At 47.0% G+C, this 15417-nt stretch overlaps 1 protein-coding gene across 3 annotated transcripts in view; it reads left to right on the forward strand.

Annotated features, from left to right (window-relative positions):
• SLC3A1 (solute carrier family 3 member 1) overlaps positions 1-15417 on the forward strand; it is a 51166-nt gene that overhangs the window by 31639 nt on the left and 4110 nt on the right. For all 3 annotated transcript variants that reach the window (XM_054990071.1, XM_054990063.1, XM_054990054.1), the window contains 3 exons: positions 1212-1410; positions 3128-3274; positions 14745-14861. In XM_054990071.1, the coding sequence (XP_054846046.1) occupies positions 1212-1410; positions 3128-3274; positions 14745-14861 (463 nt within the window). The remainder of the gene's footprint in view (positions 1-1211; positions 1411-3127; positions 3275-14744; positions 14862-15417) is intronic.

The raw sequence follows: 15417 nt of genomic DNA on the forward strand, positions 1-15417 counted from the left end.
GGAAATGTGTATGGTACAGCTTACAAGTAAAAATACATTTATATAGGCAGCTGATCAGCTCATCATATTGTCAATGCAAATTCAAGTAATTCATTTATTTTGAGAGTTTCTCATTTTACAATTCAGCACCCAGTAAATCAGCTCTTCATTTTGACATAGGGCTTGCTAATAGTTGATATTTGTTCACATACGTTTTGACAAAAGGGTTGAATCTGGGCTTATGTATAGACATGGGCACGAACAGCATTACGAATGCAAAAATGCCCACAAACAGCCTGTTCGGCTGTTTGCGAACAGGCTGTTCGTGAGGCCCCATTCCAAATGAACAGGTGCAAGTCTTGTTTGTTCATCAAGCCAGACAGTCTGGCACCTGCAAACAATTCCCATGGCAACTCAGGCAGGGATTGTCTGAACTCCTGCTGTTTCCCTGGAAACCCGGAATCAAAGATTCCTGAAAATATTTGTATAGCTTCGGGAAGATTTGCTCAGTATTTAATTTCCAGAGTCTCTGGCAGGGAGTCAAACCTTGACGAATGACAATTAACTCATTCTAACAAAATTTTAAATTAAGGATTCACAGAAGGCAAAAATAGGAACAAAATGGGGACAGTGATTACCAGGAACAAATTCCAATAAACAGAGTCTGTCCCTGGTAAACAGGAACAGTTTGACCCTATGGAAACCTGGCTCTTCTTTGCCCAAAACATACTTCTGCCTTACCACAGAATGAGTAGCATTCCTAGTCTAACAGATTACTTCCTAGCAAATCTCTACAAGCTATACTCAGGCTTTATATGCGTGACCACAGGTTCAGAGGCCTTGCCCTAACCAAAATCGTAATTTTGACCAGTTACTTGCTTGGCCCTCTCCCCGGTGATATATTATTATCCTGAAGGACTACAATTTTCAGCAGAGAAAACCCCAATTTTAGATTGGAACTATATTTCACTACAAGAAAAGATACTTAGATAATTATTTTAAATGATATGACTCACTAATATGCAATTAACTGTTACTGCCTTGTAGGAACATGTTGAGAAAATACCTTGACATAGAACAAATTAAGTAATGGCTAGGATCTAAAGGGACATTTAAAAAGAATCTGTTTCTCATGATATATTCCTGGTACAATTTACTTTGGTTTTACTACATTAAGGGAATAATACTGGCTGTGTTTTTGTAAACATTACAAAATGTCTTTCCTTTTGAAGATTTATGGGCACAGAAGCCAATAACCAAGAGAGTATTGAAGCAACAATGATGTATTATGGGACACCTTTTATTCAAGAAGCCGATTTTCCTTTTAACAACTTCTTCATGAACATAAAAGAAGTCTCTGGAAGTAGTATTTTTGAAATGGTAGATCTGTGGATGAAGAATATGCCAGAAGGGAAATGGCCAAATTGGGGGGTAAGCTTCTGATCCAGAGAGCTTAAGGTAGTCTTACATTTTACACAACAGAACTTTTGTTGCTTATTTATTTATTTATTTGCTTTGCCCCCACCCCCCTCCTCTAAGGAGTTCAGGATGACATACATGAGGTAATCCCATTTTTATCCTCTTGCCTGTTTATGAGGTAGATAAGTCTGAGGATAGGTTAGGGGGTTGCTGTCCCTCCCAAAAAGTTGATTGGCAGGTTGGAGGTGCTATTCAGTCTTCAGATGGAGGTACAGATCTCTTCCATAATGTGTTCCTTTTGCCAGCTATGTGTGGTGTAGAGATGGACACGATCCCAAAAAAATTAACGATCCAGCTGATTGTGGATTGGCTCCGGTGACGATCCCGAATTAATGATCCACACCGAGCATCTCCCGTTCCCGATCCGTGGATCGTGGATCGTGGAGGCCAAAGTGGGCCATGCTGCTATTCCCAGCTATGTGGGAAGGTGGGTGGGTGGTGGCGGCGGCCGCCGGGCCTGGCGGGCACGGGGAGGTGGCGATGAGCTGCCTCCCCTCAGGTCCCATTCAGCAACACAGGAGGTCTGTGTTTGGCCATCAGAGCTGCCTATCAGGGTTTCCAGGGATGAGATTGGAGTGCCCATGGCTACAGAACACCCCCTTCCCCCTCCCTCCCCGGGTGTCTTCTCCCAACTTGTGACTGCTTTGCTGCTCCGTGGTGGGAAGGAAGCCCTGCTGATCAAGGAAAGCTGGGCTTCCTTTTGGGTTTCCAGGGCAACAGAAGGAGGGCAAACAGAGCTCAGGCTTTCCCCTGGCTCTGTTGCCAGGGGAATAGATTTCTGGCACCTGAGTGTCTGGATCCCCGATCCGAGCCCGAACGCAACGATCCAGGCCTCTCCCGATCTCTGGATCGTTGGCCGTGGACGATCACGATCCGCCAGGTCACGATCGCACGATCGCCATTATCGTGGGTTTTTTTCGATCGTAATGCAGATCGTGCCCATCTCTAGTGTGGTGAACTAACTGAAGCTCCCCATAAGGGACAATTTGTTCAACACACAAACACAAGTGACTGGTTTCATGGCTGTGAGAAGATTTAATGTCTGGGTATATGAAATCAATGCCATAAGCCACTAAAGAAATGTGGCAAATAGCCCCTTCTGCCACACAATCCAGCATAATGGATGAGTTCTTAATAATCAAAATAATGCTGTTATTTGTAGATTTGTGCTCCTTTCTGTGCCTTTGTGTAATAAAATAAGATACCCTGCTGTTCAGATTTAATAATTTATTGCACAGAGGTTTTTAGCTTTGATCATTAGGCTTCGTCTGACAAGACTTTTCATTTATATTTAGTGACCTTAGAACAATTTACTCCCTTTTCTCTGCATGCAGTGAAACTTCTTTTAGTGGAAAGCAATATTAAACTACTTTATTTCGAATATTGAGCGATGTGATTAAAAACATGTAAGTACTCAGTCAATATAATAAAATTATGAATGAACATTTCCCCATAGGAGCTATAATCTACTCAAGTACTTTAGAACATAGGCAATTTTAAAAATGCTTACCTCACTATAAATGTCAAGTTCATTTGTTTAAACAACTATTGCATTCTGTTGTAAGATATGGCCAATGTGGCTTTTATGGGAGCAATGATCTGGCCTCATATCTAGCTCAGATATATTCCTTCAAAATGTTATTATAAAATAAGTTACTTTTTCTTTTAGGTTGGAGATCCTAACAGTGCTCGCATCTCCTCTCGGATTGGAAAGGAATACATAAATGTCATAAACATGCTTCTTTTAACCCTTCCTGGAACACCTACTACATATTATGGTGAAGAAATAGGAATGGAAGATACCCCATCACAAACTGTGAGTTAAATATTCTGTGGGTTCAGAGTATACAGGAAGAGACCAGCTTATTACTGAAATGAGAGCCAGTGTCATGTAGCAGTTAGAACAGGTGTCCCAACCCTTTTTTGAGCCCATTGGCACCTTTGGAATTTTAAGAGGGGGTGGTAGGTACCACCCCAAAGTGGTTTCCACATGATGTTGAGCCAAGACCCCAAGGTCCCCCCTGGCAATTAATGGGAGATGGGGGGAGGTGGGAACTTGGGGGGGGGCACAATTAGGATATTGGTGTTGTGCCAGGGTCGATTCTTTTTGGTCAAAACTGCTATGTTTTTGGCTTACTAAAGAATTGGTGCTGGCATTGTATTGTTGCTTCCGAGTTGTGCCGGAAGTGACATTATCACACAGGATGATGATCACATCCACCACCACCCCCAACTTGGTCAGCCTCCTTCCACCTGCTGATCAGCTGAGGATTGTGGGCAGTGGCTGGAATCTCTGGGAGAGTGCCTTCCTGGGAACCCTACTGAAATGGCTACTGCAGGAGGTGGAGCCAAGCACAATACCTTCCTCCTCAGGAAAGCCTGAGAGGGAGAGGGGATGGAGCAGTGATTGGGGAATTTTTAAAAAGGAAGGAAAGTTGGGGAGGGGGAGAAGAAAAGGGGGAGCAAAGAGAAAACTGAAGGGGATATGGAACTACAATCCTGGGTGCTTAGCAGTCCTACTGACCCTCCAATATCTGTGGTTGCTATTGCAGCTCTGGGAAACCCTTCCATTTGCAGGAGGGCAGCTAATAACAAGCACTGCCTTACAATGGCCTTGCCCACTTTCTGAAGTACTGGCAGGTGCCATGGTGCCCATGGGCACCACATTGGAGAATCCTTGGTTAGAATGTTGGACTAGGGTCTGAGGAACTCAGGCCTGAATCCCCATTCTGTCATGGAAACTTTCTGGTTGTCCTTAGGCCATCACACACAGCATAATCTACCTCAGAGATTTATTGTGAGGAGAAAACAGAGGAGAGGAGAATGGTGTAAACTGCTTTGGGTCCCCATTGTGAAGAAAGGCAGGGTATAAATGAAGTAAAATAAAATAAAGGATGATTCTTTATAAGCAGGAAAATCTTGCTGAATCTATTTTCTCTACAATGTGAACTCTCTTTTCCATTGAGTTGACTATCTCCCTTCTCTTGTAAATATAATTTCTGTTCTGGAAAAGTTTTAACTAAAGTTCATATTTCCTGGTCCCAATATGTATTTTGCAATATTTAACAAAGCACCTTTTAAAATTTAGGGGTGCAGATAAGCAACAACTGAGAGGGATGAGTCTCCCATTCATACTAGCAAGTGGCAATGGAGGGAAGGGACTGAATCAGGAAATGAAGATGCTCTTGTACAATAGTTTATTGGAGGCCAGATTTGCCATACTGATTTCTGAAGACTGTTTGAACAGATCTACCCCCCACCTCAAGGTGCTCTGAATGTTCTAGACTAACTTCTCTGCAGCTGATGGCATATTAACCTCCTCTCTTTTTTGATTGCTGATCAACTGAATGTTACAGTTTACAGCCCTGCATATACCACCATGCCCTACAACAGGGGTACCAAAATTATTTGTTATATTATCAGAAACAAGCGTAACTCTGTCGGGTAACGTGAGACCATTTCCTAAAAGTACACACAAATCCTGTTCCTTTTTGCTCAAGAACTCTGTAAGTTCCACTGCTGTCCCAGGCCCCTTTCAAGCGAGCTATGTCTTCATTTTTATTCCTGGTTTACCAGTTTCCCTCTGGATATTGCCCACTGCCATGAACTAATCTGGAAAAGTATTTGTACTTCTAGCACTCCTTACTGTGTTGCCATTTAAAGGCCCTGCCTATTTGCCATGTCTTCCATCTTGCTCGTACTAGCTAACGTGGGGATGATCTATTGCACTTCACATATTGGGGGTAACATGCTCAACTTTTCCCTTTTCCCTTTCTTTGGAAAGTGTAGAGGAGTTAGCCGTGTTAGTCTCTAGTAGCAAAATCAAAAAGAGTCCAGTAGCACCTTTAAGACTAACCAACTTTATTGTAGCATAAGCTTTCGAGAATCACAGTTCTCGTGATTCTCGAAAGCTTATGCTACAATAAAGTTGGTTAGTCTTAAAGTTGCTACTGGACTCTTTTTGATTTTGGAAAGTGTGACAGGGTTAGGTATGGTGTGGATGCAGAGATCAGGCTTTGGGCATTCAAACTATAAGTTTAATAAGCAAAAAGGGTATGTACAAGTATCAGACTAAGCCAGGACCTAAAGAAATGGTGTAAGCATTCATCCCTCTATACTCTAAATCTGTATGTATCCTAAATGCTGTTGAATTAGGATAGGCTAGTATGTCTTAATGTTGGAGCATTTAAAATCCTCCATTACCTTAATTTTCAGAGACTGCAGCTTTCCCCCATTGCCCCTCAACACATGGTCAAGATGGAGTCCTATTGCAAATGCTTAATCCTTCATGGCTTGAATCCAGCTGGATAAGGAGAGGAAGAACAAAAGACCTTTCTCTCATGTCCAGAGAATTTATAATCTCCCCTTTGGAGTCTTTTCTCCTCTGAGGTCATTCCTATTCTTCCTGACTCAAAAAGAAGAAATATGTCCTAGCCTTCTGGTTTTCCCAATCTTTGTCTCTTTAGGTGTGACAATCTAGTTGAGGCAGTAGCTGATAAACCTTTTTGCTTAATCTGGCCAGAGCCATTTGCATCTCTAAGCACCAAAGTACTCTGTGCTTGGAGAGCAATGACTCATCCCCCTGTACTTTTCCTCATCAGCTGCTAACTTGCAGCAAGAATCCTTGAGCAGGGGTAGAGTGCAGACCCAATTATTGTAATGCTGACATGATCTAAGGTAGAAGTCATTTCTCCATGTGGATCATAAATTATCAAAATACAAAAATCCCTAATTTTATTAATCCTAATTAATTAAGTTAATACTAAGTAATTAGTATTGCTTTAATCTTTTAATGTTCAAACGTATGAGTACAGTTTCTTCTGTCTAGGACCACGCTGCCAATTTTAAATTATGCATTAGAGGGTGAGGAGAATACAAGAATGAACATGCTTACATGGGGCAAACTTTTCCTTCAGAAACTTGCACAGGCAAGTGCATTTTTTTGAGGAGCAGTCAACTTCACAGCCACTTCCCTTGGTATTTTTGAGTTTTTTCTGCCAAATATCAAATGATTCTTTCCCCATCATACTTGAATCTGCAAAAATGGCAAGGCCCTGACTTCAGCTGCAGCAGGGGGAGAAAGTGTCCGATTGTGGTAGTACAACTGAGTAGAGACGGGCACGAACCCAAATATGAACCCCAAACCCCCATGAACCAGCCCACAAACCCAGGCGGCAGAGGAGATGGGCACGAACCCAAATACGAACCACATACAAACCCAAATACGAACCAAAAAAACCCATGAATCAGCCTGGTTTGTGGTTCATGAACCACTGGTTCGTGGAAGCTTGTTTCCACGAACTTCCATGAACTGGTCTACTGGTTCGTTTGGTTCGTATTAAAGGGGCAGTTTAAATGGCCATTTCCCCAGGGAAATGGACATATAAACTTTTCCTGCTGCTTGCAAGCGGCAGGTCCCTTTAAACTATCAGCTGGCAGCCAGCGCAGGGGGGATCCTCCCTCGCCGCCTGCCAGCTGATAGTTTAAAGGGACCTGCCACTTGCAATCAGCAGGGCCCTTTAATCGGCCCTCTAAGTGCTAAAGGGGCCACTCTGGCACCAACAAACACAAACAGCTGACCGGAACTGAACATGTCCCGTTAGTGAACGTGTTTAGTGTTTGTTGTTTGTCGGCACCAGAGCAGCCCCCTTAGCACTTAGAGAGCCCATATTCACAGGGAATGTGCAGCAGGCTCTCCTCCAGCCATCATCCAAGTTTGGTCAAGATTGCAGTATGGATCTAGGAGTTATACATTCCCAAATTCGATGCCCCCAGGAAACTCCCAGTCAATTCAAATGGAGCCACTCTCCCTCTCCAGTTCACTTTGTCCCAGTGCAGTGGACTTGAAGGTGGGCCACTTCCCCTCTTGGGGGGGGGGTCTGGCCGCTGGCCGGCAGCACCCCCCATGTGTCTGCCCACCAGGCCTAACTGCTTGTCATTCCCGGCAGAGGCCGGAAGGTGGATTATGTTGGCAGCCACTGGGCATAGCAGGCTAGGGGAGGTGGTGTGGGGCTGCCTCACCAGGAGGGGGCGGGGGGGGTCTGGCCGCTCATAGGTGGCACCCCCCATGTGCCCACCTGCAAGGCCTAACCGCTCGTTATTCCTGTCGGAGGCTGGAAGATAGGTTATGTCGGGGGGTCTGGCCGTTGGCCAGTGGCACCCCCCATGTGCCTGCCCACCAGGCATTCTAGAGGGTACCTTCCAGAAGGTATAAAAGCTGGGTGATGTCGTTGGCCACCGCTGACCAAAATGACCCAGCCACAATCTGCTAAGAAATTTCTCCAGAAAGACAAGTTGGCATGTCTGCAGGCCTCATACACACAAATACACGACCTGGTGGGTTAGACAATGATGTACGTTCACCAGATGGGGCACTTCATGGCATTGGGTCTGAGGGTGTTGTCCGCACCTCGCATGGTGTGGAGTCCGGACCAAACACACCAGCATGGAGTATTGGACGCCCCTCCAGTGTTGAAGCAGAGGCTGCCTCCAAGATGACCCACCATCCTGCCTTCGTGGAAAGGATGGCGTTGCGGGACCCATTCCCCCTTCCTTGGCGGGAACAGCAGGTGCCATTGATTGGGGCCACCATGCAGGACAACTGCATGTGCCACAGTTCCTGAGCTGCCGGTGCCCAAACCCGTCATCTGTGGACATGAACCACCTTCCTGCCTTCATGGAAAGGATGTGTCATGGCGGGCCCCATTTCCTCCGGTCAGAGGGGAAAGCTGGTGGCATGGACGGGGGCACTGTGTTGCGCTACCATCTGCACAACAGCAGCTGAGCTGGGCCTGTTGCTGAGAAGCAGCAGCGGCAGACACCAACCACCTTCCTGCCTTTGCGGAAAGGAGGGGACGGGGTGGGACAAGTCTTTGGGAAGGGTAGTGGCAGTACCTGAGAGGGAGAGGTATGGACTGGGAACTGGAAAGCTCCCAAGCGTTGGGAGTTCTCATCCACGGAACCCACAGAGGTACTCTGTGGTGGCAGCTGACATGACCCACCTTCCTGCCTTCACGGAAAGGAGGGGACAGGGTGGGACAAGTCATTGGGAAGGGTCATGGCAGTTCCTGAGAGGGAGAGGAGGAAAGAGGGAAGATGAGGTGTTCAGGGAGAGGGGGGACCAAGGGGTTCTGGCTGCAGTAAGGAGCTGGACCCGGAAGTCCCGTTGACAGGAACGGGTGGACCCCGATCCAACAGCGGCAACTGACATGACCCACCTTCCTGCCTTCGCGGAAAGGAGGGGATGGGGTGGGACAAGTCTTTGGGAAGGGTCGTGACAGTACCCGAGAGGGAGAGGTATGGACCAGGAACTGGAAAGCTCCCAAGCGTAGGGAGTCCTCATCCACGGAGCCCACAGAGGTACTCTGCGGCGGCAGCAAACATCACCCACCTTCCTGCATGAGCGGAAAGGATGGGATGGATGGGACCGGAGAGGTAGTTGGGGGGGGTTGGAGTGGTCCCAGAGAGAGAGAGGGAGAGGAAGAAACAGGGCAGTGGCAGCAGCTGCCATCGCCCACCTTCCTGCCTTTGCGGAAAGAACGGTAGTCACGGGACACATTCCCCCCCGGCTCAAAGGGGTCCAGTCAGTCCTGTTGACAGGGGATCCACCATGCTGTGCAACCGTGCTGTACCACTATACTGTACAATTATATGTGTAATCTCAGCCAAGCTGTCCCTTGTGACCAAGGAGGCAGCATTAACATGGTAGTCCCTTGTGAAGCGGCAGCTGACATGACTCATCATCCTCCCTTCACAGAAAGGAGGGGATGGGCAGGACAGGAGAGGTCATTCAGAAGGGTCAGAGTGGTTCCACAGAGGGAGAAGGAGAGAGAGGGACCAGCAGCCCCAAGAACTGCGGGAGGACAGAGCAGTTCCACACTACTCCGCGACACCTCACCTGAGCAGGCAGTACAGGCAGTACTCATAAAGTTTGGGCGGCACCACCAGACACCTTCCTGTCCTCACGGAAAGGATGGGATGGGCTGGACAGCAGAGGTCTCCCAAGGGTTCGTAGAAGGAGAAATGGGGACTGTGTGAATGATGAAATGTGCAGACATGAACCACCTTCCTGCCTTTGCAGAAAGGACGGAGTTGCGGGACCCATTCCCCACTGCTGGGAGAGGACAGCAGGTGCCTTGGATATGGGGTACCGTGATGTTCAACCTTATGTGCAACAGCAGTTGAGCTATTCCTCGTGGCCCAAAGAGGCAGCAGCTGACAGCACCCACCTTCCTGCCATTGCAGAAAAGAGGGGATGGGCGGGACAAGAGAGGTCGGAGGGAAGGGTTGGAGTGGTTCCATCCAGAGAGGGAGAAGTAGAAAGAGTGATGTGGAACTTTTCAGGGAGAGGAGGATGAAGGGTTACCCAGCAGAACAGGAAGGATTGAGAAGACCCAAACCTATGAGAGCCATCAGCCGAGAAACCCACTGAGCTTGCCTCTGGACCTTTGCAGCTCCGGGATCTGAGGGGGGCTAGAGTGCAACTCCGACACTCCCAGATACCTGACCAGCTCAGGCACTAATAATTATCTAGGTGAGCCCTCAGCAGAGGTGCCCTCCCCCCAGCTTGGCCCCTGGCCTGGGAAGCCATGGTGGTACAAATGCCCGTGTCTTGATGAGACCTCCTGAGCCCTCAACCTCACCATTCTAAATGGCACTGTCCCCGACCCCAAGGGAACAACCTCCGTAGGGGCAGCCTGCCTGACCGTGCCGCTCCCACCTGACCCAAATGTGCCAGCCCTCACTCGAGATACCCGCTGGACTCGACTGGCAAGGGTCCGCGGCGACGGCATGGAGAACCAAGGGGCAAGATGCTTTAGTAGTCTGCAGAAGCCCACACACTCTACGATAGATGGAGCAAGCCATGTAGGGCAACCATCTCTGCCAAAACGCAAAGGCCCGCCTCCTGAGCCTTCAACCTCGCCGTTCTAAGCAGCACTGTCTCAGACCCCGAGGGACCAACCTCTGTTAGCACAGCTTGCCTGAGCGCTCCACTCCCACCAGCATCACTCTCAGGGCAAGGATTCTTGCTTGGGGTGGATTCTGGTGACCCTCCCACTGATCCCTGCTCAGAAGAGCTGGTAGCTCCCTTTCTCCCCCCAACGGATGTTTTGCTGGGGGAGGGTGGAGACCACAGGCTCGGGTGGTGCCTCTTCAGGTGCCTAGTCAGGGCTGTCGATGACAGGTGCTTTGGGGTTTTGCCCCTGCGCACCAAGACTTCACAGGCACGGCATGGCACTGCACCACATGGGGGTCATTAGGAAGGGCCCGAAAGTGCCTCCATACAGAGGTGTTGAAACATGGACCACTAACTGACCCAGGGGAAGGAGGATGAACGGTTACAGGCTGCACTGCGGAGTTGTCCACGGACAACGGAGTGAGGGGTGGACTGCAGGCAGGGGCACCACTGAGAGTTTGGGATGGGGACAGGAGGGATGTTCCATAAAACACAAACCATTCCCTCAGGGATCTGTCACCCACCTCTTCCTCAAAAAGTTGAGAGATCCTCTCCCTTCAGCGGAAAGACCTCTTTGGCCTCCTCTATAGCCCCCACAGGTGAATTGCTGCCCCCGAGCCACACCTAGTACTGCTTGCCACAAGGAAACCAGGAGGGCCACCTTTGCACTTCCCCACCACAACATGAAGACTCATTGTGCCACCAAGCTAGAATTAAGGAGGACAGAAAAGGAGAGAACACTGTGAGCCCTCAGCTGAGGTGCCCACAGAGCTTGGCCCCAGAGCCTGGCAGCAGCTCTGGAACCAGAGGCTGGGGCTAAAGGCCTAGCTCAGCACACTCAGAAGCCTGACCAGATCAGGCACTGATACTGATAATAATAATAGTCAGGGTGAGCATTCAGCCGAGGAGCCCACTGAGCTTGGCCCCAGGGGCTGGCAGCAGCCTTGGAACCAGAGGCTGAGGCTAGAGCCCTAGCCCAGCACATAAGAACATAAGAACATAAGAACATAAGCAAAGCCATGTTGGATCAGGCCAGTGGCCCATCCAGTCCAACATTCTGTCACACACAGTGGCTAGAAATCCAGTGCCATCTAAAGGACTGTCAGTGAGGCCAGGACACCAGAAGCCCTCCCACTGCCTTCCTTCCAGCACCAAGACAACAGAGCACCACCTCCCCACAAAGAGAATACCATCTATCTCCTGTGGCTAATAGCCACTGATGGACCTCTGCTCCATATATTTGTCCAGTCCCCTCTTGAAGCTGGCAATGCTTGTAGCTGCCACCACCTCCTGTGGCAACGAATTCCATGTGTTTATCACCCTTTGTGTAAAGTAGTATTTTCTTCTATCTGTTCTAACCCGACTGCTCAATAATTTCATAGAGTGCCCACGAGTTCTTGTATTGTGAGAAAGGGAGAAAAACACATCTTTCTCGACCTTCTCTAACCCGTGCATTATCTTGTAAACCTCTATCATGTCTCCCCTCAGTCGTCTTTTCTCCAGGCTAAAGAGCCCCAAGCGCCTCAATCTTTCCTCATAGGGAAAGTGTTCCAACCCTTTAATCATTTTAGTTGCCCTTCTCTGTACTTTTTCCAGTGCTATGATATCTTTTTTAAGGTGTGGCGACCAGAACTGTACACAGTACTCCAAATGAGGCCTCACCATCGATTTATACAGAGGCATTATGATACCGGCTGATTTGTTTTCAATCCCTTTCCTAATAACCCCTAGCATAGCATTAGCTTTTTTTATGGCAGTCGCACACTGTGCTGACGTTTTTAGTGAGTTATCTATCATGACTCCAAGATCTCTCTCTTGGTCAGTCTCCGCCAGTTCAGACCCCATCAACTTGTATTTATATTTTGGATTTTTGGTTCCAATGTGCATTACTTTGCACTTGGCTACATTGAACCTCATTTGCCACATGGATGCCCACTCTTCTAGCCTCGACAGATCCCTTTGGAGTGCCTCACAATCCTCTCTGGCTTTCACCACCCTGAACAATTTCGTGTCATCTGCAAATTTAGCCACTTCACTGCTTAATCCCAATTCCAAATCATTAATAAACAAGTTAAAAAGCATTGGACCCAATACCGACCCCTGTGGCACCCCACTGCTCACCACCCTCCACTGTGAGAAGTGCCCGTTTATACTCACTCTCTGTTTCCTATTAATTAGCCAGTTTTCGATCCACAAGAGGACTTGGCCCTTTATCCCATAGCTACTGAGCTTACTTAGGAGCCTTTGATGAGGAACTTTGTCAAAAGCTTTCTGGAAGTCAAGATAAACAATATCTATTGGGTCTCCCTTGTCCACTTGTTTGTTCACTCCCTCAAAGAACTCTAACAGATTGGTGAGACAAGATCTTCCCTTACAGAACCCATGCTGAGTTTTCCTCATCAGCTTTTGGTCATCAATGTGCCCACTAATTTTATTTTTGATAATAGTTTCCACCAACTTACCCGGTATTGACGTCAGGCTGACTGGCCTGTAATTTCCCGGATCTCCCCTGGAACCTTTTTTAACGATGGGGACAACATTAGCTACCTTCCAGTCCTCAGGAACAGATGCAGAGTTTAATGACAGATTACATATTTTTGTGAGGAGATCTACAAGTTCACACTTGAGTTCTTTCAGAACTCTTGGATGTATGCCATCTGGGCCCGGTGATTTATCAGTTTTTAAATTATCTAGCAGTCGCATAACCTCCTCTCTCGTCACCTCAATGTGACTCAGGTCTTTCAAAACCCCTCCCAAAGTCAGTGCTTCCGGAGTGGGCATGCACTTCTTATCTTCCACAGTGAAGACAGAAGCAAAGAACGCATTCAGCTTCTCGGCCATTTCCCTATCACCCTTTAGTAATCCTTTTACGCCTTGGTCATCCAAGGGCCCCACTGCCTCCCTAGCTGGTTTCCTACTTCTAATATATTTAAAGAATTGTTTATTGTTTTTCTTTATGTTCTTTGCAATATGCTCCTCATATTCCCTTTTTGCCTGTCTGATCACAGACTTGCACTTTTTTTGCCACAGCTTATGCTCCTTTTTATCAACCTCACTCCGACTAGTTTTCCACTGCCTAAAAGAATCCTTTTTACCTTTTACAGCTTCTATTACATTGCTTGTTAACCATGCTGGCCTTTTCCTAAACCTATTTGTGCCTTTCCTAACCAGCGGTATATATTTAATTTGAGCTTCCAGGATTGGAAGCTCAAATTATATACCAGCGGTATATATTTAATATGGTATATATATTAAATATATACCAGTGGTATATATTTAATTTGAGCTTCCAGAAGCCTGACCACCAGATCAGGCACTGATAATAATAACAACAATCAATGTGAGCCCTCAGCTGAGGTGCCCACAGAGCTTGGCCCCAGAGCCTGGCAGCAGCCCTGGAACCAGAGGCTGGGGCTAGAGCCCTAGCCCAGCACTCTCAGATACCTGACCAAATTAGGCACTGATAGTGATAATAATAATAGTCAGGGTGAGTCCTCAGCCGAGGTGCCCACTGAGCTTGGCCCCAGGGCCTTGCAGCAACCCAGGAACCAGAGGGGATAGATCCCTATCCCACCCACCACACATAGAAAAAATCCCAACTCCAGTGCACTCTCCCTGTCTCTCTTCCAAAAGGCTATCAACAGCTGTGTCCACTCCAGTGCTTGCTGAAAGTGAAAGCCAGAACTGGGAACGCAGTGCCCTTTTATAAGCAGAGGTCTCATTGAGAAATGCAGGAGGTCTGTGGTTGGCAGTCAGAACTGCCTAACAGGGATTGCAGGGATGAGATTGAAGTTCCCATGGCCACAGAACACCCCCCTCCTCCCTCCCTCTCCCCTGGTGTCTGCTCCCATGTTACCAATTGTAACCAAGTTGCAGCTGCACACTTGGAAGGAAGACCTGCCCATCAAGCTAAGTTGGGCTTTGATTGGGGTGACTGGGGTGACAGAGAGAGTGCAGACAGAGTTCAGGCAGTCCCTCCCTCCATTGCCGAGACAATTGATTGAAGGCGCCTGAGTGTCTGGCTTCCCAAACAGTGGTCGAACGCAACGAACGAGGCTGGCGACGACCACATATTTCGTCTGGAATGGCGCCTCACAAACGGCCCGTTCGCAAACAGACGAACGGCCTGTTCGTGGTTTTTTTCCATTCGTAATGCTGTTCATTCCCATGTCTAGTTACAAACTACACAAGTAACACCTGGCTCCTTTGAGAGGCAGGAAAAGGTATTTGTATCAAGTTTTGTAGACTTGATACAAATTAAAAGTAATCTCTGACAAGTAAACATTATTGTATTTCATTTAGCAGTAGTATACTGCCTTTTCTTTTTTAGACAATCTTTCCAGAAAAGTCACCCATGCAATGGGATAGCAGTTTTCATGCTGGCTTTACTGAGGGCAACTCAAGCTGGACCTCTGTAAACTCTGACTATCCAAATGTAAATGTGAAGGTAAGTATGAAGGTTGTTTTTTCTCTCTATTTCAAAAGGAAAAGGAAACAAATTAACACAAACAATTTGATTATTTTATTTATCAGGATGATTGCTTGAAGTTAAAATCAAGATATTTAACAAATAAGGGGAACAATTCAGTTACTCATCTATACAAATGTCCATGTGAAGTGATATCACATCTGTTTTTGTGTATCAGAGGTACTGGGTGATTTCTTGAATGGGCTATCAAATGTTCAACAAGTCTTATAAAAAATTTGTGGGCACTTATATCCATCTTACTTAGAACAATAAATCAATTAAATAGTTGTACCTGCTTTTAGCCATTAAATCAATCAGTGTGAAACCCTATTTTGCATGCTCCCCAAACCATGCATGTACACACATACTGAACTAAGTATAAGATGCCTACACATTTAATAAATAAAAGCAAATAGTCATTGATAGAAGGAAGATGAGTCCATCTTTAATATTTTCTTTCTTTTTCATTACATTCCATATTACAGCGACATTTCAAAATCTCTAAATGTAAGCAAGTGTGCCCTTAACTCAACCC

Source organism: Eublepharis macularius, chromosome 1 (genome assembly GCF_028583425.1).
Source record: "Eublepharis macularius isolate TG4126 chromosome 1, MPM_Emac_v1.0, whole genome shotgun sequence".
Taxonomy (NCBI): domain Eukaryota; kingdom Metazoa; phylum Chordata; class Lepidosauria; order Squamata; family Eublepharidae; genus Eublepharis; species Eublepharis macularius.